This window comes from Ornithorhynchus anatinus, chromosome 1 (assembly GCF_004115215.2).
Source record: "Ornithorhynchus anatinus isolate Pmale09 chromosome 1, mOrnAna1.pri.v4, whole genome shotgun sequence".
Taxonomy (NCBI): Eukaryota; Metazoa; Chordata; class Mammalia; order Monotremata; family Ornithorhynchidae; genus Ornithorhynchus; species Ornithorhynchus anatinus.
Window position 1 is genome coordinate 7,398,723 of NC_041728.1, and position 25,995 is coordinate 7,424,717.

Here is a 25,995-nt window from a genome sequence, read left to right on the forward strand (position 1 = left end):
CACGGGGGACAACCGGATTACCTTGTATCTACCCCTGCACTTAGAATAGTGTTTGGCACGTGGTATGCACTTAACAAATACTGTCGTTATTATTCCCTCCTCCGGTTTCCCACGTGCCTCCCCGCTAATCTCTGTCTGTTCTCCATCGGGGCTGGGCTTCCGAGGGTGGTATAGACAGCACTCCTCTGCGAGCTCAGTAAATGCTGATCGAATGATCGATTTACCGTTGTCTGAGCCAGCTCTTCTCCGTTGTGGGTCTCTTGCCGAGCAGTCAGATTGTCAGCCAGTGACCCTCGAGGCTACCCATGGGGTTTTATGTACTTTTTCGGAAGAAATAATTGCCTAAAAGTTGCACCCGATAAATGATGGATTGAGAGGCAGGGTGGGGCAGTAAGCATCTTGCTTGCCTGGTTTGAGACCCTCTGCTTTATAAGTGGCACTTGCTGCTTAGTACCTCTTAAGCAAGGGATTAAAATCTTCTTGGTGTCAATCCTAGCTCCTGCTGGTTTGGAAGACTTTTTCCAAGAGATTTTGAAAGAATTCTAAGGGCGAGGGTCTTGGGCAGATGCGACTTTAGGAAAGTCACTTCACTTCTCCGTGCCTCAGTGACTTCATCTGTAAAATGGAGATTAAGACTGTGAGTCCTCTGTGGGGCAAGGACTGTGTCCAACATGATTACCTTGCACCTGCCCCAGCGCTTAGCACAGTGTCCGGTACATAGGAAGCACTTATCAAATGCATTAATTAAAAAAAAAAAATTTAAAAAGAGGTTCTGTCTGCCTGCCTATCTCCACCCCAAGGTTCCTTTAACACAGCAGGATTATGGTTCGTTACCAATTTTTTTCCCTGAATTGGTAATCAATCGATCATATATGTTGAGCACTTCCCGTGTGCGGAGCACTGTTCAGAGTGCTTGGGAAATAGAATATAATGGAATTGGTCAGCTCGTTCCCTATCCATAAGGAGTTTACAGGGTACAGAGAAGTAGTGTGGTCTAGTGGATAGAGCACAGGCCTGGGAGTCAGAAGGACCCGGGGTCACATCCTGGCTCTGCCACTTGTCTGCCGTGTGACCTTGGGCAAGTCACTTCACTTCTCTGGGCCTTAGTTACTTCATCTGTAAAATAGGGATTAAGACTGTGAACCCTGTGTGGGGCGGGGACCGTGTCCAATCTGATGAGTACCTACCCCTGCGCCTAGCACAGTGCCTGGCACATAGTAAACAGTAAAACAAATACTAAAAAAAAGCTTTAAAGGTGTTGGGGGAAGAGTGATGGTCTGTCGTAAAGCACTTTCTAGTTTTTATTTTATTGCTCAGGTAATCTAAACTGAAAAAAAAAAAGTTGTACAAGAAAAAATGAAACAGATTTACTTACATTTCTCTATTGCTTGATTTCTAGGCTTTATTTGCAACGGAAACCTTTGCTATGGGAATTAACATGCCGGCAAGGACGGTGTTGTTTACCAGCGCCCGCAAATTTGATGGGAAAGATTTTCGATGGGTAAGCAAAATTCAAGCAATTGCATTAATATGTTTTCTAATCTAACAAATTGAGATGATAGTAAGTACCTGAGTGACTTGTAATAAATTATAAAAAGCCTCATGACCTAATGGAAAGAGCCAAGGGGATGGGAGTTGGGAGAGCTGGGTTCTAATATCGGCTCTGCCGCTCGCCCGTGTGTGACTTTGGACAGTTCTCTGGTCCTTGGTTTTCTCTTCTGTAAAATGGGGATTCAAAGCTTCTTCTCCTCCCGCTTAGACTGTAAGCCCCAAGGGGGACGGGGATCGTATTCAGTCTCATTATCTCGTATCAGCCCCAGGGCTAAGTACAGTGTGTGGCACTCAGTAAGGGTTTAACAGATGTTACAATTATGAATTATATTGCCATTATGAAATCACCATAAAGCACCCCATTCCTTAATTGTTTTTTAGGAATTAGTCGCAGCAACAATTTTTTTGATGGGGGAAGTGACTACTGGCTCCAGAAAATTTGTATTTTTGAAGCCCTCAGGAATGATCAATGCATAAAATCTGCATCTTAAATTTAAATATCTTAAGTTTTCTGATTGTTGGAAATGGAAAAAGAAATCTACGGCGTTGGCTTTGTGCCCGACAGTGATTGCCTTCAGCCAAATAAGATCATTATAAAAGGAAAGTAGTTTACCTCTGAGGTCAGAGTGAAATGAGAGAAACTTTGGCATCAGAGAATTTCTCTGTTTTTGAAAATGCAGTAGTAAGGAATATTTTCTCAGTGATCTCTGGGCTCCAGGGGTGCCAGCCCCATCTCCCAGGTGGAAAAACTGTGTCTTGTGACTCTTCTCAAAGTGATTGCCCCCCGCTGTTGATGGTGATGCGTAATTCCCAATGATTTTTTATGCCAGATAATTAGCTAATGTGTTCCTAACATTTGTGTCCAGTAAACAGAGTGACTTAAACTTCTCCCAGTACCAAAATGAATCCACCTTTGGGGCTTACTGCTTCAGTTTTGTTCAGCATACTTGTAATTTTCACTTTAAAAGCTCCTTTCCTCTCTTCAGGTAAAAAGAGTCTTTCTTCTTTAAAGGTCCCAAACCTTGAATTTGACCGTAGTGCTTTAAACACGTGCCATCCACTCTCTGACCTCTGATTTTTATTCATCCCAGGTCATACCGCTCTTTAATCCGTACCTTTTGCCTTTCCATTAACAGCGTATCTTAAATTCAAATTGTGTGATTTAGATTTCTTCAGGCGAATACATTCAGATGTCCGGTCGGGCCGGAAGGCGGGGTATGGATGATAGAGGAATCGTCATTCTAATGGTGGATGAGAAGATGAGCCCAACTGTTGGAAAACAGCTTCTTAAGGTAATACTCCAATAAATGCAGGTTGTGGTCGGGCCATTTGGATGCACTTTAAAGTCTGGGCTAGATCGGTTTATATAGACACACTCCAGCTCCTGTTGAAAGGTTGGAATGGCCAATCCGAGAAGATTTTTACCGTTTTAAGTTCAGCATGTAGGAGTTTGGGGCACTAGTGAATCCCCTTGTTCCCACCTACCTCATCTCGCTTCTCTCCTACTACAATCCAGTTGTCACACTCGGCTCCCCTAACGCCAACCTTCTCGCTGTACCTCGATCTCGTCTATCTCGCCGCCGACCTCTCGCCCGTGTCCTGCCTCTGGCCTGGAACCGCCCTCCCTCCTCATATCTGACAGACAATGACTCTCCTCCTCCCCTTCAAAGCCTTATCGAGAGGCCGTCCCTGACGAAGCCGACCTTTCCTCTTGTCCCACTCCCTTCTGCATCTCCCTCACTTCCTCCCCTTATTCAACCCGGCCCCTCTCAGCCCCACAGCACTTATATCTGTAGTTTATTTATATTAGCGTCTGTCTCCCCCTCTAGATTGTAAACTTGTTGTGGGCAGGGAATGTGTCCGTTCATTGTCATATTGAACTCTCCCAAGCGCTTAGTACGGTGCTCGGCACATGGTAAACGCTCAGTAAATATGATTGAATGAATGAATCCCCTTACCTTTTAGAGCAGAGTGAGCCCCAGACCCCCATTTTAAGTAACTGCATTTTTGAAATTGTGTTATTTGAAAACACTGTATAAGCGCTTACTACAGGCCTCTGAACACAGTTTGCTCTCAGTGAATGCACTTGTGTGAATGCTGTGACAGAATTCATCAAAAAATTTGGATCAGAGATGAACGTGGCGTCAATGCCTTATCTCCTGCTCACCTCAGAAGCAAAGTTACATGCTTTGCCAGTTGGAAATTACGTTTAGTTTACATTAACTTTCACCAGCTACAATACACATCATTTTTCTCCCCCAGTACATTCTGTGTGGAAAGTACAGGCCTGGGATGCCAAGCTAAGGCCGGGCGGAATATTTTACGGCAACATCTGGTTCCTTGGTATTTGCTTCTACCAGCCAAGTAGGCAGTTCTGCTTTGGTTATCCTATAAGTCTCTTTTCACTTCAACTCTGATTTAGGATTTTCCCAGAAATATCTCACATGGCAGATAGCTTGAATGATTTCCCCTTAGTGTTCAAGAACCTATCGTTTCCATTTTTCACACGCTATTCTAAGAACTTACGGGGCTTGGCACATTTCGTGGCATTAACAAAACAGACTCTTTAACCGGTCTTATGTTCCTTTACCTGTAAGCTGCTTAAGTGTAAAAGAAAAGAAAAAATCGTCAGAGTGGAGCTAGGTTGGGTTCAGTTCTGCATCTTAATGCCGCTGACGCTGCTTGCCCAGTCACGGAGCTTCCGGATGTCATCACCCAGGGATCAAGAATGAAGCAGGGAGGGGCTGAACAATAATGTGCATTCCGTCGGACTGAGTGCTTACTGTTTGCAGAGCACTGTGCTAAGTGCTTGGCAAAGTTTACTGTAACAGTAAAGACACGTTCCCTGCTCACACAACGAGCTTTCAGTCTAGAGTTGACAGTCTAATGTTCTCAGCCTGGCATGGTAGATAGAACACGGGCCTGGGAGTCAGAAGGTCACGGGTTCTAATTCTGACTCCATCACTTGTCCGCTCTGCGACCTTGGTTAAGTCACTGATTTGGAATTGTACCTTCCAGGCGCTTAGTACAGTGCTCTGCACATAGTGAGCGCTCAATAAATACTACCGAATGAATGAACTTCACTTCTCCGGGCCTCAGTTACCTCATCGGTCAAATGGGGGTCAAGACTGAGCCCTATGTGGACAGGGACTGTGTCCAACCCGATTTGCTTGTATCCGCCCCAGTGCTTAGTACAGTGCCTGGCACATAGTGAGCGCTTAACAAATACTGTAATTAGTAGAAACAGCATGGCCTAGTGGCAAGAGCACGGGCTTGGGAGTCAGAGGTCGTGGGTTCTAATCCCGGTTTATCTACTTGTCTGCTGTGTGACCTTGGGCAAGTCACCTAACTTCTCTTTGCCTTGGTTACCTCATCTGTAAAATGGGGATTGAGACTGTGAGCCTCACATGGGACAATCTGACTAGCTTGTTACCCCAGCACTTAGAACAGTGCTTGGCACAGAGTAAGCACTTAATACAGTGCTGTGCACACAGTAAGCACTCAATAAATACGATTGAAAGAATGAATGAACAAATGCCATAATTATTATGTTCTACTGTTTTTTACTTTATTGCCAAATTATGAAGGGTGTAAGGCTCAGTATTCTTCAGGAACGCAAAGGCAGGACAGGTATGTGTGAATCTAAATAATTTAAAGGTTCCAAAAGGTAGGAGGATTATGGAGTTTTTAAGAACAAAGATGAGAAACTTAAGGAATACAGAATTGGAGAGTATGAGAACGAGTTGTGATTCACCTCTGTTGAGATGATAGCCAGTTGTGATTCACCTCTGTTGAGGACAGATGAGCGGAAATGGCCTTTCATGGCGAAGAGAAGGATGTTTAGATGTGAGAGAGAACCTTTTGCTTGAGTTGTTTTTCATTGAAATGGGAAGTCAACAGGATTGTGAAATCACCTTCCGGGAAAAATCAAGGGTAGGGTACACACTCATCATCTAGCCTGTCTCCTGTTTTGAAGCGGGGTTATAACATTCTGGATCGAAAATATTATACTTAAACATCCTTTTATATATATAGTATTTGTTATCCTCCTGTTATGGGTCAGGGACTGTTCTAAGCGCTGGGGTAGAAAGAGTGCAGTCAGGTGGGACACAGTCCATGTGCCACATGGGGCTCACAGTCTTAATCCCCATTTTACAGATGAGGTAACTGAGGCACAGAGAAATGAAGCGATTCGCCCAAAGTCATACAGTGCTCTCTCTGCTTACAGTCAGTGCTCAGTAAATCCCATTGATTGATTGTTACCGGCCAGGCCTGTTGAGGTTCCTTTTGACGTTGACTGTCCCAGCGTTATCTTCTGTCCAGCTTACCTGTGACTCATTTTGGAGAAAGGAGTGGAGAGAGCCCCTCTTGGCTCCTCACTTCCCGCTCTGCCTCGCCCCACTCTATCCCCTTTTGATTTTGTTAATCCTAAAGACAGTCAGGTGTATTTGATATTCTCGAACTATCAGCGTGTCTGACCGCGGTTTAACTGAGCCCACACTTAAGAAAATAGAGAGAAACAGTGAATTAGAAAGTTAATTTATGGTCGCAGGATTCAGATATAAGTTCTTCGGAGTGGTTTGAGATCTTTCTTACCAGTCTGATGGATGTGTCTTAGATTTTCTTTCAAGACTACAGCTTTTGAATATAGCTCCTTTATATTATTTGCAGACATTTGCAGCTGTTGGGAGCAAGACAGTTTAATTTCCCGTTCGTCGAATATAATGTCCAGGCTTTGTTCTGTCCTGACTAATCTAGGCAGAATTTTTTTTTTTTTAATGAGCCCCCCGAAAGAGAATATAAAACTAAGCACTCCGGTCTTTTTCCTCTTTCACACAGAGGTCACAAAATATTACTTGTTGTTACTCTATAATTCTTTTCTGAAGCGAAGCGTTTCTATCAACCGCTCGTGAATGCCATACCTTACTTTTACTTAAAACAATGTGGTCCATATGGAACGAGGCGATAAGCATATGGAACTCAGTTTCACAGGAAGTCGTGCAGGCAGAAAATATCAGTACGTTCATGAGGAATTTTGGATAAATTCTTGGATGAGTGATGAATCGCCCGAGGGAAAATTGGGGATCTGGTTGGGCGGGAGTTAAAAGATGTCAGATGGTACGGACCCAGAACACGGCCTCTCCCTCCAATCACCCATTTGCCACGCTCCGAGGTGGAATGCGGAGCTTGCGAGGTGATTGACTAGAACCGGGGAGACCACAGCTCGGTTATCTCCGTTAGAAGGAACAGCCTGGCTCAGTGGCTAGAGCCCAGGCCCGGGAATCAGGAGGTCATGGGTTCTGATCCCAGATCCGCCACTTGTCTGCTGTGCGACCCGGACAAGTCGCTTCGCCTCTCTGGGCTTCAGTTACCTCATCTGTAAAATGGGAATCGAGACTGTGAGCCCCACGTGGGGCAGGGGCTATGTCCAACCCGATATTCTTGTATCCCTGTGTCTACCCCAGCGCTTAGAACAGTGCTCTGCACATAGTAAGCGCTTAACAAATACCAATACCAACATTATTATTATCCCCAGCTCTTGGTACTGTGCTTGTCACAGCATAATAATAATGTTGGTATTTGTTAAGCGCTTACTATGTGCAGACCACTGTTCTAAGCGCTGGGGTAGATATAAGGTAATGAGGTTGTCCCACGTGAGGCTCACAGTCTTAATTCCCGTTTCACAGATGTGGTAATTGAGGCACAGAGAAGTTAAGTGACTTGCCCACAGTCACACAGCTGACAAGTGGCAGAGCTGGAGTTCGAACCCATGACCTCTGACTCCCACGCCCGGGCTCTTTCAACTAAGCCAAGCTGCTTCCCTTAAGAAATACCATAATTATTGTCATCTTGTCCACCTGCAAGGCACCGTGTTAGCCTGCCTCTTTTCAGATACCTGAGGACTTTTTTTTTTTTAAATGGTATTTGTTCAGGGCTTTTTGTGTTCCAGGCACTGTTTTAAGGGATAAATAGTTACAAGCTAATTAGGTTGGACACATTCGTTCAATAGTATTTATCGAGTGCTTACTATGTGCAGAGCACCGTACTAAGCCCTTGAAATGTACAATTGGGGAACAGATAAAGACAATCCCTGCCCAGTGACAGGCGTACAGTCTAATCAGCCCATGTCCTAGATGGAGCTCGCAGTCTTAATCCTCGTTTTACAGAAGATGTAAGTGAGGCACAGAGAAAGTGAAGTGACTTGCCCCCAAATCACACAACAAACTAGCGGCAGAGGCGGGTTTGGAAGCCAGGCCCTTCTGACTCCCCAGCCCGGGCTCTAGCCTCTGGGCTGCGCTGCTTCCCTAAAGTTCAGTCCTTCCCCAGTTTGTTCACGGCTGTCACCCCTTATTCGGCAAATCCCAGAGTCTCGGCGACGTTATCATTTTTTTAAATGGTAGTTAAGTGCTTACTATGAGTCAAACACTGTTCTAAGCACTGGGGTGGATCCAGGTTAATGGGGTTGGGACACAGTCCCGCCCCTCTTGGTGCTCCCAGTCTTATTTTGAGAAGCAGCGTGGCTCAGTGGAAAGAGCCCGGGCTTGGGAGTCAGAAGTCATGGGTTCGACTCCCGGCTCTGCCACTTGTCAGCTGTGTGACTGTGGGCGAGTCACTTCACTTCTCTGTGCCTCAGGTCCCTCATCTGTAAATGGGGATTAACTGTGAGCCTCACGTGGGACAAACTGATTACCCTGTATCTTCCCAGCGCTTAGAACAGTGCTCTGCACACAGTAAGCGCTTAACAAATACCAACATTATTATGATTAGGAGGAAGAACGGGAGAACTGAGGAACGGAGAAGTGGAGTGACTTTGCAGTCGACAGGCAGGATTAGAACCCGGCTCCTCTGCCTCCATGCCCTTGCTCTTTCCAGTAGGCCATGCCTGCTTTGACTTTTAAACCAGCCTGGCGGCGTATTGTCAGTGAGAGCCTTTTGGTGCCACGAAATTCTGGTCGATGTTGGGGGTTGAGGGGCTGGAGGGAGGGGGATATACCCAGTCATTCAGTTTTATTTATTGAGCGCTCACTGTGTGCAGAGCCAATTGTGGACCTAAGTGGTGTGGGGCTGGAAGGGGGCGGGGAACAAAGGGAGGAAGTCAGGGTGACGCAGAAGGGAGTGGAAGAAGAGGAAAAGCGGGGCTCGGGGAAGGGGTCTTGGAGGAGATGGGCCTTAAGTAAGTTCCCATTACCTTCTCCAGTCCCTTCCCTCTGGTCGGGATCAGGAGGTCGAACAGGGCGTGTGATCAGTTTCCCTCAATTCCCGGCACTGAATTCTGTCACCCAACCCCGGGGCCTCCAGGGAGGAGGGGGCAGGGAGTGTAAGCACTGAGGGGGTCGGGGCCGATCGCAGGTTCGGGGCGGAGGGCGGGGAAAGAGGAGGTGGGCAGACAGGAGGAGGAAGAGGAGGAAGCAGCGAACGGGTTCCCCAGTGGCGGAGCAGGAAGGAGAATCCAAACCCAGCCTCCATCCAAGCTGCCGAGGAGCCAGGGTTGCCGGGCTGGGCCTCCCTCTTCCGGAGGCTCCCTGGGGGCAGAGCACGTGTCTGCTGTCCCAGCGAAGTTTCCTCCGGGTACGGTGAGCGCCGTCACTTGTTTCCTCGGGAAGAGCATATCGAGTGCGTTCCCAACATTAAAAGATTGAATACAAACTATATCAATACATTTAGGAGTGAAAAACCAAAATGCTAACTGCGTCCTCTCCCAAGTGTGTAGTGATCATGTTGGTGTTTAAGCGCTTACTCTGTAAAGGGCTGGGGTAGATACAGGGTCATCAAGTTGTCCAACGTGAGGCTCACAGTTAATCCCCATTTTACAGATGAGGTGACTGAGGCCCAGAGAAGTGAAGTGACTTGCCCAGAGTCACACAGCTGATAAGTGGCAGATCTGGGATTCGAACCCACGGCCTCTGACTCCCAAACCCATGCTCTTTCCACTGAGCCACACTTTGCACACCCAGCGAGTGCTCAGGAAATACCATTGAATGATTAATTAATTGCCTAGGTACCCCAGCTGGTGGAAGATATTCCTTCACTTTATCTTCCTGAAAGAAACAACTCCTTGCCTCTCCGTAGGACGGTTACGGGTTGCAAATGTTGAACCCCCGTATTATATTACTTCATGCTGTTTCCTGGACCGAGCTGTAAACTGATTTTGACTTAAGAAAGAAATGAACGTTAAATGAAATGGAGAAGATGTTGCAGAGAATGTTTGTGTAAATGGCCAAAGAGGATTTACTGGAACGAGGGCTTTTTGGTTGGGTGTTTTTTGCTTTTTTAAAACTTTTTAATGTACTTGTAGAGAATGATTACATGAAGGCCTTTTGTAAACTTAAATGATCTATTCACTTGTTTTGGTTGAAAACTAATAGTTGGAACAAACAGCTGTTGGCTTTCAAGCATTTGATTATGATTCATCTTGGATTCGGGTCAAGGTTAGGGCTTTCCCAAGGGGTCTACATCCCTAATTTTAAAATCTGACCAAGTAATCTCTTGCCTATTTGGAATATAAATTTGGTCTCATTCCATTAAAATCGTTCATTTCCCGACCGTAATAACCGAGGGTAAATCTCTATCTTTGTGGTTGAATGGCGGGGGGGGGGGGGGGGGGGGGGGGGGGGGGGGGGGGGGGGGGGGGGGGGGGGGGGGGGGGGGGGGGGGGGGGGGGGGGGGGGGGGGGGGGGGGGGGGGGGGGGGGGGGGGGGGGGGGGGGGGGGGGGGGGGGGGGGGGGGGGGGGATTGGATCCTTAGTGAAATTGAAACTTCAAACAGTTTCATTTATCGATTATTGTTTTAATTCACTGTCAGACATAATTGATTTTTTGGGCCACAATTTAAGCTTTCACTAGAGTTTCCTCGGAATGGACCTTCCTATTTTAATTTATACAACTATTTCACGAACAGTTGGGAAAAAATGTAAGCCAGTTTTTTATGGCGAATTGTGCTAAAATTTTCAGAATTAGAAAAACCGCCTGGCCAGGACTTCTCAGCTTGTTAATAATTTCTGATAGTTTTTGAATATAAGTGTGCCGCCCTACGTGTTGTCTAGGTGCGTATAGATATCTCCAGGGTTATTCACATAAATTAATATAGAGTTTTCCTTCTTAGGGCCAAGCTGGCCCTACTGACGGGGAAATTTCATCTGGGTCCTGTGAACACTGTCCCTTCTTTCCAGGGAAGAGCATACTGAGTGCATTTCCAAGATCGAAAGTTAGGATAAAAACTATATGAATACGTTTAGAAGTGATAAACGAAAATACATATAGTTCTAGACGCTTAGCTCCTTGTGGACAGGAAATATATCAAACCTATACAGTGTTCCGCACACCCAGTAAGTACACAATAAATACCATCGATTGATTCTAGGATCTCGTCGCTGCTTACACGTGTACGGTATTAATGATGAAAAAGATTTTTTCTTTATTAGTACATAAGTAAATGCTTAATTTCCAAAGTGGTATTTTTCCCATTCTATTCAGCAAAATGGAAACCCTTGCTAAGAATAGTGATCTGCCATTATCTATGGCTAAATTGAAGTAGGCTTCAATGTCTATTCAAATTAGTCTTAAAAAATTCAAAACTTGAGGAAATGAAGGGAGGTGATAAGCAGCATGGTGTAGTGGATAGAGCATATGGGGCTGGGAGTCAGAAGGTCATGGGTTCTAATCCCAGCTCTGTCACTTGCCTGCTGTGTGACGTTGGGCAAGTCACTTCACTTCCTCTGTGCATCAGTTACTTCATCTGTAAAATGGGGGTTAAGAGTGTGAGCACCACATGGGACAGGAACTGTGTCCAACCCGATTTGCTTGTATCCACCCCAGCGCTTAGAACAGTGCCTGGCACATAGTAAGCAGTTAACAGATACCAGAAGCACCGTGGCATAGTAGCTAGAGCACGGGCCTGGAGTCAGAAGGTCATGGGTTCTAATCCCAGCTCTGCCACTTGCCTCCTGTTTGACCTTAGACGAATCATTTCACTGTTCTGGACCTCAGTGACCTCATCTGTATAATGGGGATTGAGAGTGTGAGCCCCAGTGGGATAGGGACTGTGTCCAACCCGATTCGCTCGTATCCACCCTAGCACTTAGTACAGTGCTTGGCACGTAGTAAGCACTTAAATGCCATTATCATTATGATTATCATTAATATTAATTAATGTATTTAGTTCTGCCACAGCTCATGTTTTAAAGGTGCTTTTAGGGTGTGTTTTTGACAATACGAGTGTGTTGGAAGGGACCGTTATTGTGCACGCTTGCCGTGTTGGAGTGGGTGAATACTTAAGAGTAAATTTTCTTGGGGTTTCTAAGAGCGTGCCACCCCTCCACTCCCTCCAGAGAACTGAGTGTTCTGAAATCATGCTATCACCAAAGTACTAAAGGAGCTTTAGAACAATGGTGGCTCCCTATTCCCCCTAAACTACAAGCTGCTTATGGGTAGGGACAGTGTTTACCAACTCTTTTGTATTTTACTCTCCCAAACATTTAGTACAGTGCTCTACACACAGTAAGCGTTCAACAAATGTGATTGATCGATTTAGTGCCCCCACACAAAAATGAAAGTAAGGAATTGTGTAGAGAAGCAACGTGGCCTAGTGGAAAGAGCAAGGGCCTGGAGGCCAGAGGACGTAGGTTCCAATCCCGGTTCCGCCACGTGTGCTGTGTGATCTTGGGCAAGTCACTTTACTTCTCTTTGCCTCAGTTCCATCGTCTGTAAAATGGGGATTAAGACTGTGAGGCCCATGTGGGACAGGGCCCGCAGGTAACCCGATTCGCTCGTATCTACCCCAGCGCTTAGAACGGCGTTTGGCGCATATAAAACGTTTAACAAATCAGCACGATGATTTGTCATTATGAGCGAGCGATACGTTCCTCAGTACGGTTGCCCAAAGGGGACTCCTGGCTCTTTGGAAGCAAGGAATCCAGTAAGGAGAAGCTGCCACATGCAGGGCTTTAGACTAGAGTCGTTAAGCGCTTACTTTGGGCCAGGCACTGTTCTAGACTCGGGGTAGATACAAATTAATAAGGTGGGGCACAGTCCCTGTCCCAGATTGGGACTCACATTCATAATTCCCCTTTTACGGGTGAGGGAACTGAGACCCAGAGAAGTGAAGTGACTTGCTGAAGGTCACCCAGCGGACAAGTGTTAGAGCCGGGATTAGAACCCGGGTCCTTCTGCCTGCTTCCATGAGGCTGTACTGCACTCATTAGGATTTGCACTCCGTTTTCTAAATGGTGCCGATGGGTTATGCCATCCCCATGAGATGATTGGCAAAGTTGGTGGTGAGTCGGGTCAGAATCAAAAATCTGTGAGGTTCTCCCCGCCATTGAGCCACAGCTGCTGCTGAGTAGGTCATTCATTTTTTTGCTGAACAGACATTTGGAATCTCTTCTTTATTGCAAAAGTTAATCGGAGTGAGTAATAAACTAATTGGCCATTGGCCATCGAAACAAAGCCTACTTAAGATCTGAACGAAACAAGCATTATTCTAAGGGTTTGAGCAGAGCAGAGCCAAAACAACTAAAACCAGAAAAGCACACACAAAAAGGAGGCGAGGATATCTTGGGCGCTTACCCAATTTTTTCTTTAAATCCAAATCTCCCGGTGGTTTGGAACCAGGCAGAAAAAGGCTTTCCTGCCTCTTTTCGTACTCCCCCCCGCCCTCTCTTAAGGCTTAGGCGTCCTCTACAGCGATTAAAAGTTTTCCTTTAACAAATATTCTGGTGAATTGGGCCATTGATAAAGTATCTCTCCTCACCATCTCCTCTCTTAACCGCTTTCCCTCAGGGTCACAGCCCCCAACCCACCAGCGCTCCTTACCCTGGAAGCAATCTCTCTAAAAATGCTTGCCCTTTGAAGCCTTTTACGGTTTTGTTTTGTACAGGCCTGCTTATAAGGCAGTTCTCACTTTCAAAGCCCGAAATTCTTCCTTCCCCAAACTGTTCGAAATGGATTGAAGTGAAGCCAAATCATAGAAATCTAATTCATCATTCCAGGTGTAGGTATGCCAGAGGACTTGTGGATAGTTGAAATAATTTCAGTTTTTGTGACTTTTACCCAAAGGATCTTTCCTTTGAAAGTCTACTCCGTCTTCTAAAGCCCGGTACTGTTGGGGAGGGAAAAAATGTCATTGCCTCACTTCATTTAGCATTATGGAAAAGTAAGTAATGTGCTCAGTGTGATTCACAAATGTAAAGAAAATATCCTTGTTTCACGTTACATTTAAAACAGATTTTTCAAATATAAATATTAGGGTACTGATTTTTTTTCCCCCTTTGCAAATAGCGAGGACTGTTAACTCGATTGGGATCTATCTTTTTGCCTTCTCTGAATGTGTACCTGTGTGTCGCATCGACCGAGATGTCCTCCGCAAAGAGGGCACCCGTGAAATCATTCGCCATTTATATTTTGCAGGGCTGATTTAAATATGATATTGCTGAGACTTGCTAAGACGTTTGTTAAAATGAATCCTCCAGACCGTAAGCTCCTTGGGGACAGGGAACGTATCTGCCAACTCTGTTATACTCTGCCAAACGCTTCGTACAGTGCTCTGCACGTAATAAGTGCTCAATAAATCCCATTGATCCATTCATTCAGTTGTATTTATTGAGTGCTTACTATGTGCAGAGCACTGTACTAAGCGCTTGGGAAAGTACAACACAACAATAAACTGGAACATTCCCTGTCCACAATGAGCTTGCAGTCTAGAGGCGGGGGGAGACAGACAGCAATACAAATAAATAAAATGATGATGATGATGATGTTGGTATTTGTTAAGCGCTTACTATGTGCAGAGCACTGTTCTAAGCGCTGGGGTGACAGATCTGTATGTAAGTGCTGGGGGGGCTGGGAGGGAGGAGGATCCCAAGGGAGCAAGTCAGGGTGACGCAGAGGGGAGTGGGAGATGAGGAAAAGTGGGGCTTAGTCTGGGAAGGCCTCTTGGAAGAGATGGGCCTTTGATAAGGCTTTGAAGCAGGGGGTGGGGAGTAATTTTCTTTTGGATTTAAGGAGGGAGGCCATTCCAGGCCAGAGGTGAGACGTGGACTAGGGGTCGGCGACGAGACCGAGGCGCAGCAGGAAGGTCAGTCCTGGACAAATCCGGGTCTGCTCTTTTCCCGTTGGTTCCATTTACTGTGGGGGTCACAGGTTATCGGTCCTGAGAGCGCAACGCCATTATTTAGCTCTAAACACCAGATGTGGATTAACCTGGCGCAGAGAGTCACCGAGTGCTGTAGGTTTAAAAATCTGTCAGTGGGAAAAATGCTCACTTCTCATTTAAATCACTGTCCTTAAAGCATAGTTCCGGAGTATCAGGAGATGGTTACCAGTTGTCCGTCATCATTGAAGTGATGACATCAGCCTATGACTGAAGTAGAAATTAATTTATTAGGAACTGGTTTGGGAGCTGAGGCATTTGAGGGCTGAACACTGTATTTTTGAAACCGCTGACGTGACAAGAACTCTTTATATTCTACAATGGATGATTTTGTAAGATTTGGATGAAAGGGTCATTGCTTGCATAAGGCCGGGTAAAATTCGAAGGTTTTTAAACTAGGCCCTCTGCCCGGCTCTTTGACTTGGCTGACACTCGGTTTGTTTTTCCTCTCTTATTTTAGGGCTCAGCAGATCCTCTGAACAGCGCTTTCCATTTGACCTACAACATGGTCTTGAACTTGCTTCGGGTAGAAGAAATTAATCCGGAGTACATGTTAGAAAAGTCCTTCTACCAGTTTCAACACTATAGAGCTATTCCGGGAGTAGTAGAGAGTAAGTATGGGAGTGTTGAATCGTCTGTTAAGATCTCTTAAAGCCCAACTTCATGATAGGACTGAACAGCTAAGCACCTATGCTACGTGGTAATGATTGGGTGATCTTGGGGTGACCTATTTCCATTATCCAAAGTCTAATTAACAGAAGTAATTGTCCGGATGTTCCCTCGGGCTAGCGGATTCCTAATTAAAATTATTGTCATCAGCATCTTTATCGAAAGCGTTAATTGAGGAGCGTTGCCTAGTGGATAGAGCAGGGGCTTGGGCGTCAGAAGGATCTGGGTTCTAATCCCAGCTCTGCCATTTGTGCGCTGTGTAACCTTGGACAAGTCACTTAATTTCTGAGCCTCTGTTTCCTCATCTGTCAAATGCAGTTTAAGACTGCGAGCCCCATTTGGGACAGGGACTGTGTCCAATCTGATTAGCTTGTCTCTACCCCAGTGCTTAGAACAGTGCCCGGCATATAGTAAGCGCCTAACAAATACCATTAAAAAAAGTTTGAAAATGAGGGCTTTTTTTAGCTGGGGATGATGCATGTGCTGGATGCTGAGCAAGATAAATGACAATTTTTCACCCTCTTGAGAGTGTGCAATCTACTAAATGCAACAAACAGTGGTATTTATTGAGCGCTTTCAATGCGCAGAGCCCTGTACTAAGCGCTTGGGAGAGTACGACACAGTAGAATTAGCAGCTACATTTCCCGCCCGGAGCAGTGACACGAGATGAGATGTCACCGGTAAGAATATCGATGAACACCAAAAAACCTAATCCACTTTTTTTTTTTAATGGTATCGTGTAAGTGCTTACTTTGTTCTAAGCGCTGGGGTAGATACAAGGTAATGGGGTTGGACACAGTCTGTGTCCCACATGGAGTTTACAGACTTAATCTTCATTGTATAGATGAGGAAACTGAGGGCCAGGGAATTGAAGCAACTTGCCCCAGGTCGCACAGCAGGCAGGTGGTGGAGCTGAATTTCGAACCCAGGTCCTTGTGACTCCCAGGCCTGCGGTCAAACCACTAGGCCCCGCTGCTAATCCACGTGATATTTTTGCGAGCTCAGGAGACCGTGCATTCGATAGATGGGACCTCCTGCCGGGAAGGCCGAATGAGTGCCGGGCCCACGATTTCGGCCCCGCGAACGGGGGTGGAGGAATTCATTTTTTGGTTGCACAGCGCCACTCTGACTCTCTTGCATCCCGTCACGTTTCCACGGAAGCACAGGGTGCCACGAGAAGGCAGGTAGGCAGGGCAGACCGACCGCACCCCGCGAAGCACACGGGAACCTTTTCATAGGCAGGACCCGTTGGTGGCCAAACTGAGCCCGACGCCATCCCAGTGCCGTGGCTCGCCACCGTGGCCCGGAAGGCCGCTGGGGTGTTCGCCGCCCACGTTGGCTGGCTGTTCTTCCGTATCCTGGTCGAGGGGGCCGCCCCAGGGGGTTCTCGGGTCTGAAACCTTCCCCAGCGGTGGCGTAGCCCTGGCAGCCCCATTAGGGTCTGGAAGCCAGGTCTCCCCATTCCCAGAGCGATGCTCTGTCCACTGGATGAACAAGAGCGCCTTGCCCTGAAGAGCAGGAGTAGTAAGAATATCGATTAAGGGCTTACCGCTCTGTACTTTCTAAGCGCTGAGAGGAAATTCCCAAATGGGAAGTGAAACGCGGCCTCCGTCCCTTGTGGGGTTCACAACTGGGAAGCCGCGTGGACCGGTGGATAGAACACGCGAAGACCCGGCTCCTAATCCCGACTCTGCCATTGGTCTGCTGGGTAACCTCGGGCGGGTCACATCACTTCTCTGTCCCTCGTTTACCACATCTGTAAAATGGGGCTGAGACCGTGAGCCCCCTGTGGGACTTGGACTGTCTCCAAATTGATTAGCTTGTATCTGCCCCTGTGCCTAGTACAGTGCTCGGCATATAGTAAGAATTTAACAAATGCCATAAAAAAACAAAAAGCAAACCAAAAGAAAAAAAAACCAGCAGTTTTCCTGGTGGGAAAATGAATGGTTTGGAGAAATTGCTATTGGGTGAGTCACGGAAGACTTAATAGAGGAGGTGTGATTTCAGAATTGGATGATGGTTGAGAGTTTGGAGACCTAGCAGTGATGGCTTTTCAGTAAAAAGAAGGAAATATTGAAAAAGGAAAGGTAGAGGCCCATCTGGTGGGATTTCTATTTGCTACTGCACATAAAAATTACATCTAAAAATAAATAAATGAATGATGGTATTTGTCAAGCGCTTTTCTGTGTGCCAGGCACTGTACTAAGTGGTGGGGTGAGTACAAGCAAGTCAGGTTGGACCCGGTCCCTGTCCCACGTGGAGTTTAGAGTTTCAGTCCCCATTTTACAGGTGAGATAACTGAGGCCCAGAGAACTGAAGTGACTTGCTTAAGGTCACATAGCAGAAAGTGGATTCAAGCCTACTTTTTTACTGTTCTAGGAGTTAAAACCACACAATTCAGTGCTCATTAATCTTTGAAAACAAGATGAGTTGAGTAGTTTTCACAAGGTATTTGCCAACAGGAGCTAACTCTGTATATTGGGTCTGTATATTGGCTTCTCCCAAGTGCTTAATACAGTGCTCTGCACACAATAAGTGCTCAATAAATGCGATCGATCGATTGATTACAATGCTTGAAAGCCTATGGACATAAGCTTGAACATGACAAATTGGGAAATTTACAGAGAGCAGACCCTCTTCAGATCTTTCTAAGTGGCTCCGATATCAACCTTCAATTCATAAATCATTGTGGAACATCTTGGCATTAAGACCTATACAAAAACAGGAAGAAATGAGGGGATACTTCTTTCAATTTTATTTTATTTTGTTTTAGAAAAAATCAGACCTGAATTTCCCCCATTTTCCCTAGTACCTATGATGTAGGTTAAACAAATGTGAAAAGTACAAAGAGTAAATGGAAATTCCATAGGCAAAAGATTTAAAATGAGTTCACATTGCCAAGCGAGATTAAGGGCTAAAAATTTGAAACGAGCATTTTAGGGTTTTAAAGATCAATCCAGCTTTTACTCCCTCCCCTCCCATCCTAAAAAACCAACTAAATTGAAATCTTAAAGATTGGGATTTTTCTTTACATTTTCACTGCCAGCTTTAACTTGCAGTGCTGTGAATCAATCTTGATTCTGCCTTAATTGGTTGTTAATTTTGTGCATTCGGGTTATGAAATAACGTTTCTTCTGATGGCCAAAGAAAAAAGACACAGACATGGAAGGCTTGGTCAGTTTTTGTCACATCACCAATATTGTTTTGTGGCAGTCCTCCTTCCCTCTGTGGAGCCTGGAGTTCTGGGGTCGCCAGCACCTCTGATAAATCTTTGCTTATCTCTTCCTTGTGTGTCACTGTTCTTCCTCCAACATGGGGGCCCCCATTTCAGAACCAAGATTTGGATTCCCGTAAATTTTGGATTAATGCCCAAACCCAAAGATGCAGCAAGATGGCCTTAATAGGCTGGGCCCTGACTAAACGTAGACGTGATTGCTAAATATCCCATTGCTGATCCCAAATTAAGGGAACAGAGTGGCCTAGGTGATAGACCTCGGGCTTGGGAGTCAGAAGGACCCGGGTTCTAATCCCGGCTCCGCTACTTGTGTGCCGTGCGATCTTGGGCAAGTCACTTCACTTCTCGGTACCTCACTTACCTCACCTGTAAAATGGGGATTGAGACCGCGAGCCCCACGTGGAGCAGGATCTGTGTCCCTTGTGATTAACTTGTATCTACCCCAGCGCTTAGAACAGTGCTTGGGAGAAGGTAAGCACTTAACAAGTACCATAATTATAAATATTATCATTATAATTTTTACATGGATCATGTCCGACCTAAGTAATATCTTCCCCATTGCTTAGAACAGTGCTTGGGACAAAGTAAGCACTTAACAAGTACCATAATTGTAAATATTATCATTATAAGTATTACATGGATCATGTCCGACCTGAGTAACTTGTATCTTCTCTTGTAGAGAAGCAAGGTGGCTCAGTGGAAAGAGCACGGGCTTGGGAGTCAGAGGTCATGAGTTCGAATACCGGCTCTGCCACTTGTCAGCTGTGGACTTTGGGCAGGTTACTTCTCTGGGCCTCAGTTACCTCATCTGTAAAATGGGGATTAACTGTGAGCCTCACGTGGGACAACCTGATGACCCTGTATCTCCCCCAGCGCTTAGAACAGTGCTCGGCACAGAGTAAGCGCTTAACAAATACCAACATTATTGCTATTGTCAACGGGAGCTGTGCTGTCAATCACCTGTTCTGTCGCCGGCGTCTGTGCCAGCACACGGACCGGAGTCGTTCATTCGCAGTTACTGAGCGCTTACCGCCTGCAGAGCACTGTACAGAACGCTTGGGAGAGTCCAAAATAAGAGTAAACTGACACGTTCCATGCCACAATGACCATACGGTCTAGAGGGGGGAGACGGACAATATAAATAAATATTAATAGATATAGCAGCCAGAGAAGCTTGGCAGGCTGGCATTACTGGTATATGAATCACAGAAATACAAGCTAAATAAATCACATTTTTTAAATCGAAAACCTGTTTTGAGCTGAATTAAAAAAAAAAAAATCACACCCTGATAACTATCACCAGACTGACATGTCTTTTGAAAATGGAAAAATCCTTCCCCACTGCAAAGTAGGAATGTAATCCAATTCCCGTCTGATTTGGGGCGTGAGGGAGGACTGAGAACATTCGGGGGTTGCCGAGGGTAACGTCACAGAAACCTTTGGAGGGGAAATCATTTTAGATGATTGTTTATGATTTTGAAATTTCAGATTGCCTTTGGGTTGAAAGCCTCTCCCCTTGTGTCAGCGCCGGCTGATCTGATTTCTTCTCATTTAAATTTTGAGCTTTGGTGTTAAATAGCTATTTTATGGCAGTAGTCATTCATCCATTCACTCGTATTTAGCAAGCGCTCACCGTGTGCAAAGCACTGTACTAAGCACTTGGGAGAGTACACTGTAACAGCGCACGGACACATTCCCTGCCCACAACGAGCTGACAGTCTGGGGGTGGGGGCAGACATTCATATACGTAAGTAATCGTGGAAGAGCTGGCAGGAGATGGTACATAAGGCCCTGTGGGCGTATGAAGTCACTTTGGGGTTTGAAGGTCCTTGATGGAGAAATTTTCTAGAGAAAAATCAAATTTCCTCTCTGAGCAATGTTTTTGGAATGTCAGAACAGGGCTTGGCCAGGAAATACGTCCTGTAAGCGAGGTGAAGCGTATCCCACAAGCAATGGGAAATTTTTAACAGAATGACACAATAACAAGAGGAATTACAGTCCTATCTGCACAAACTCAGTGTTTTTTTACAACCTCCCCCTCAAAAAAAAAAAGTGTGGGTACCATCTTATTTTATTTTCTCAAAGGTATTTGTTGGACACTTACTATATGTCAACAGTTTTATCAGCACTGGGGTAGATACAAGTTAATTAGGCAGGACACAGTCCCTGTCTCACATGGAGAAGAAGCGTGGCTTTGTGGAAAGAGCATAGTCTTGGGAGTCAGAGATCATGGGTTCTAATCCCGGCTCCGCCACTTGTCTGCTGGGTGACTTTGGGCAAGTCACTTAACTTGTCTGTGCCTCAGTTACCTCATCTGTAAAGTGGGGGCTAAGACCGTGAGCCCACGAGGGACAACTTGTTAACCTTGTATCCACCCAGCGCTTAGAACAGTGCTTGGCACATAGTAAGTGTCCAACAAATACCTTGAGAAAATAAAAATAATAAATACCATCATCATTATGATTATGGAGCACACAGTCCAAAGCTCACAGGAGGGAGAACTGAGGCACAGAGAAGGGAAGTGATTTGCCCAAGGTCACACAGCAAGCAGTTGGCAGTGCCGGAGGTAGAACCCAGGTCCTCTAATCCCGGGCCCGTGCTTTTTTCCACCAGGCCATGCCACTTCTCTGTGGTATACTGTAACTTCTAAGTTTTAAAAGTGAGCGACTGAGAGAATTCAGATATCCTTAATAATATTTAGCCAGAGGACTGTTATAATGTTGGTATTCGTTAAGCGCTTACTATGTGCAAAGCACTCTTCTAAGCGCTGGGGAGTTACAAGGTGATCAGCCTGTTCCACGTGGGACTCGGTCTTAATCCCCATTTTACAGATGAGGTAACTGAGGCCCAGAGAAGTTAAGTAACCTGCCCAAAGTCACACAGCTGACAAGTGGCGGAGCCGGGATTAGAACCCATGACCTCTGACTCCCAAGCCCGGGCTCTTTCCACTGAGCCACGCTGCTTCTCCAAAGTAAATTATCTAAAGTAAATCTAAAGTAAAAAGTAAAGTAAAGTTATCTAAAAGTAAATTGTGCATTATCTGAATACTTCTTCTGATCCGTTCAATTATTTTTATGTTCATCTTATTTAGATTCAACCTAGCAACCTGAGAGTGTTTTGGCTATAAAGTCAAAATGTAAGAAAATAGATACGGTTGATTGATAAAAAACAGGAGGGTATTTTTCAGAAAGGAGCAGGCTTATAAGAGGGGAACCCAGGGACTAAGGAGCAGTGAGCTTTTTTAAAGGGAGTGCTCAAGTGCGCGCCAAAGCCTTGGATCGCACAAATGTGATGGTTTAATAGAGCAGTCTGGTCGAAAGGTTTTTGCCACACGCGTGAGTCTGCGCACAGAGCATTTGAGTAAAGGATGAGTTTGTCGTCTGTGATTTGGCAGATAATGAAAATTAAAGAGTTGAGACGAGGGGCGGGTTAATGTGCCGCAGGACGGCTCATGAATCGTATCTCGTTCTTCCTGGAGCTAAGTGGGATTCCCGATCGCGGCTTCTGGGGGAGTGCCTGCCTGCCCAATGCCCCACAGCCCCCCGAAAAGCTGCTGCGGTAGCCCCCACGGGACCACTGGAGTCGGTCCATCGTTGCCAGGAGAGGGAGAGAGACCGGGGAGAGAGGGAGTGTGAGAGAGAGCTAGTGGGGGAGAGAGGGAGTGTGAGCAAGAGCTAGTTGGGGAGAGAACAGAATGAGGCAGAGCGAGCTGGTTTGCTTGAAGGGGAAGGAGATCGTGAGCCGGGGTGGTCGGGGAGAAGACTGTAAGCTCGGCAGGGGACATATCTGGATCTTGTCCTGTTGTGCTCTCCCAAGCGTTTAGTACAGCGCTCTGCTCACAGTAAGCTCTCGATGAACACAATTGAACGAAAGAAGAAGAGAATAGACGTAAGGGTCACGAAAGTGGGGAGAGAGCCACCTGAGTCCTTCTGGAGTTTCTGCTCGATGGGCAGAGGGGTGGGTAACCATTCGAGGTTTTCAGAAAAGCCCTCCAGGCAGCAGAAGGTACAGAGGTAGTGGACCGGGCAAGTGGTCGAGTCGGGACATGCCAAATGTCTGGACCGGCTTGGAGGGAGTTTGGATGGAGAGGAAGAGGCAGGTTTCGGGAATGTCACAGAGGAAGAACAACGCGATCCGGTGATGGCGTGAATGTGGGGTTTGGACGAGAGAGGCGTCAAAGACGTTGCCGTGAGAGCCTGTGAGGGTGGTGAGGTTGTTACCTGTGATGGGATAATAAGGTGGATGAGACGATTTAGGGAGGGGCAGGTGAGGAATTCAGTTTTAGACATTTAATTTAAGGTGCTGGGTTTGTTTCAGTTTGAAAAGCAGGCATCAACTGGTTCTGCTAAAGCAATATGCCTTGTTCGAATGTCCCGTCCCCCCCGCCACTCAATTAAATATGGAAAGAATTCTTCACTTGCATTTATGATAGGTTGTGTATTCCCCCCCCCACTGCACTTGCTTTACTAGAGAGAGAGATGAAATAATAACTCCTATGGGCATTTTGGGAGCAGGCCGAATCGATGGAAAATGATATTGTATAGGGGTAGGATGTAAAATGAAGATAACCATAAGCTTAAAGTGGTTTGCTTTTTTATTAGGATTATTTTTCATCTCATTGAAGGGATACCAAAACGCTTCAGTGAAATTAAATTCTCCCCGCTGCTCTACTTTAAATTGTAAATGAAGTCCTGTTTTCAATTACTTTCAGTGTAAAGACATAGAGTATGCCAAATAAGGATTACTTGTGCTTTTGAACTCTGTACACTTTTAGCTATTCCAGGATCAGCTGACGTTGGGTGAGGTGAAAGCTCTGGGAGTCCAAGTTCTAAAATTTGAAGGCCTCTAGAAAATTTCATTGCTCTTTTGTCCTTACTCAGTAATTTCAGGAAGAGTACTGAAACTTCCACAGTGACGGTACACTGTATTGCTCTGAAACCGTGACCTCTGTGGGGCAATTTTTAATGCAGAACGATCAGAAGTCAGCGGGACTTCCTGGAGAAATCCTGACACTGGAGATCTAGCTCTACCCCTAGCATATTGAGTAATCTCGGGGCCAGTCGTTGAATCTCTGCGCCTCACTTCCCTCATCCGTAGACTAGGGATGATATCTTCCATCTCTCTGTTACATTGCGGTCAGAGACCTATCATTTTGTGTCTACCCCAGATCTTAGAACTTAGCTCGTGTTCCGTAAAAGCCGCCATCATCATCATTATAATTATTAGCACCGGTACTGCTATTAATACCATGAAAATTGCAAGCAAGTTATGCCACGTAACAATGCCGTTTTATGGAATGCTTTGTGGAAGTCCACAGAACCTAGAACGGATCACTGAGAAGGCCCCGTGACTTCTGATCTTACTCCAGAATGCCCGTGTGCCTGTCTTCCAAGCTGCAGAAGCTGAGGTGGAGAGGATCCGGGCATTTCAAAATGCTGGGCATTCGCTTACTGTGTGCAGAGCACTGTGTTAAGCATCAGGGAGAGTATAATGGAACAGAGTTGGTAGAAACGTTCCCTGCCCTCAAGAAGCTAACAGTTTATAGAGAATGAGACTGGCGAAATAAGTTACGGATAGGCACGTAAGCGCCGTGGGGTGAATAAAGGGTTCGGATCCAAGTGCCAGGGCATCGAGGGCTTAGTCGGGGTAGGCTTCTTGGAGGAGATGTGATTTTAATGAGGCTCTGAAGGAGAGTGATCATCAGTTGAATATGAAGGGAGTTTCAGGCCAGGGGCAGGACGTCGGCTAGCGGTCGGTGGCGAGAGAGATGAGATGGAGGTACATTGAGTAGATTGGGGGTTGAGGAGCAAAATGGACATGTTGGATTATAGTAAGATGAGTGAGGTAAAATAGGAAGGGGTCAGGTGATTGAATGCTTCAAGTCAATCCTTCAGTGGTGTTTATCGAGTGCTAACTACGTGCACTATAAAAGCACTGTACTAAGCGCTTGGGAAAGTACACCGTAAAAGAGGTGGTAAACCTATTCCCTGCCCACAGTGAGTCAGTGTTCAGGAGTCTCTGTGTGATGCGGAGGTGGGTGGGCAAATTCTGGAGGTTCCTGAGTCGGGGGGTACGTGCACCGAACGTTTAAAAAAAAGCTCCGGGCAGCAGAGTGAAATATGGATCGGGGTGGGGAGAAGGATTCATCACCATCCTTCCCCTGAACATTGCCACTTTATACGGGTACCTGTGCTCTTCAGTGTTCGTTTTATTCATTTGCACACACCGGTCAAGAGTTAGGAGGCACAGAGAAACACATGGTAGACAGGTGGTGTCGAATGTGAATTATTCAATCCAGAGCTAAGAGATCTCCGAGAAGCGGACTGCCCACCCGCAGATCTCCCTCCAAGCGAGTTCAATACCGCGGCAGCCAGCCTCACTGGCCCAGAGATCCCAGAACCCCATCAACCACCCTCCTCTGTAAAGGGTGCAGTTTTGTAAGGCGCTAAAAAGAACCCAGCCCAGGGGTGAGAGGATATGCCGGGCGAGGGACTTGGTTGTATTCCTTGTCTTTTCTTGAGAAGGCTGTCTCAGTCCCCGGCATCGTTAAGGTGCGTTTTATTCGACGTAATTTCCCCTGAGCATTTTGAGGTTTTATTCCAGAAGTGAGCCAAGAGTGAATTGTAAAACTAAAGTGTGAAGCATCTGTGGGTGTCATTCAGTAGGGAAGTGAGTCACTCTGACAAAGGGCGTGGAGCACAGAGTCTGGTCATATGCTCTCGGTCCTGTTTATCACCGTTGCCAGTAAGTGGCCTTCTGCTGGGAGTGCGGGAATTTCTCTCCTTTGCGGAGGCAGCAGCTGAACTCTGCCCCCTCCACGGACACTGCTCAAGCTTCCTCGGACTCAGCAAATTCTCTTCCCCACTTCCTTTCCCTTTCCTCTACCCCCCCCCCCCCGCCCCAACCCCCCACTTCTGCCCTTAACACCCTCCCTCTTCTCCCTTTTCTCCCTTCATCGTTTCCATTCTCACTCTCTTTCTCTCCGCACCTTCACCACTCCCTCCTTTTTATCTCCCTCTTCCTACTCTTCCTCCAGCTCTCCTCCCCCTCCCCATCGTTCTCTTTCTTCCCTCTGAATCGCATTTCCTTCCGAGCAAGGAAAGAACCGCTGCTTTCGTAATCAAATTATCTTTCCCCACTTTCTGTCGGGCTTTTCTTCATTCAGTCGTATTTATTGAGCGCTTACTGTGTGCAGAGCACTCTACTAAGCGCTCGAGGAGAGTACAATGTGACAATAAACAGACACATTGGCCTTTTAGGCTATGAGGCCACTGTGAGCCAGGGAACCAGGCCAGAATCAGCGTTCTTTAACCTTTCCTCAGCGCCTACCCAATCACACAAGTAAAATCTAATAAATTTGACATTCAAGCCACCTAAGCACCTACTGGGAAGAG

General features: G+C 46.2%; 1 protein-coding gene across 1 annotated transcript in view; it reads left to right on the forward strand.

Moving 5' to 3' along the window:
* Positions 1-25,995, forward strand: part of MTREX (Mtr4 exosome RNA helicase) — a 96,987-nt gene that overhangs the window by 27,365 nt on the left and 43,627 nt on the right. The window contains exons 14-16 of the mRNA XM_029066383.2: positions 1,400-1,501; positions 2,718-2,843; positions 15,158-15,308. Coding sequence (XP_028922216.1) covers positions 1,400-1,501; positions 2,718-2,843; positions 15,158-15,308 — 379 coding nt within the window. The remainder of the gene's footprint in view (positions 1-1,399; positions 1,502-2,717; positions 2,844-15,157; positions 15,309-25,995) is intronic.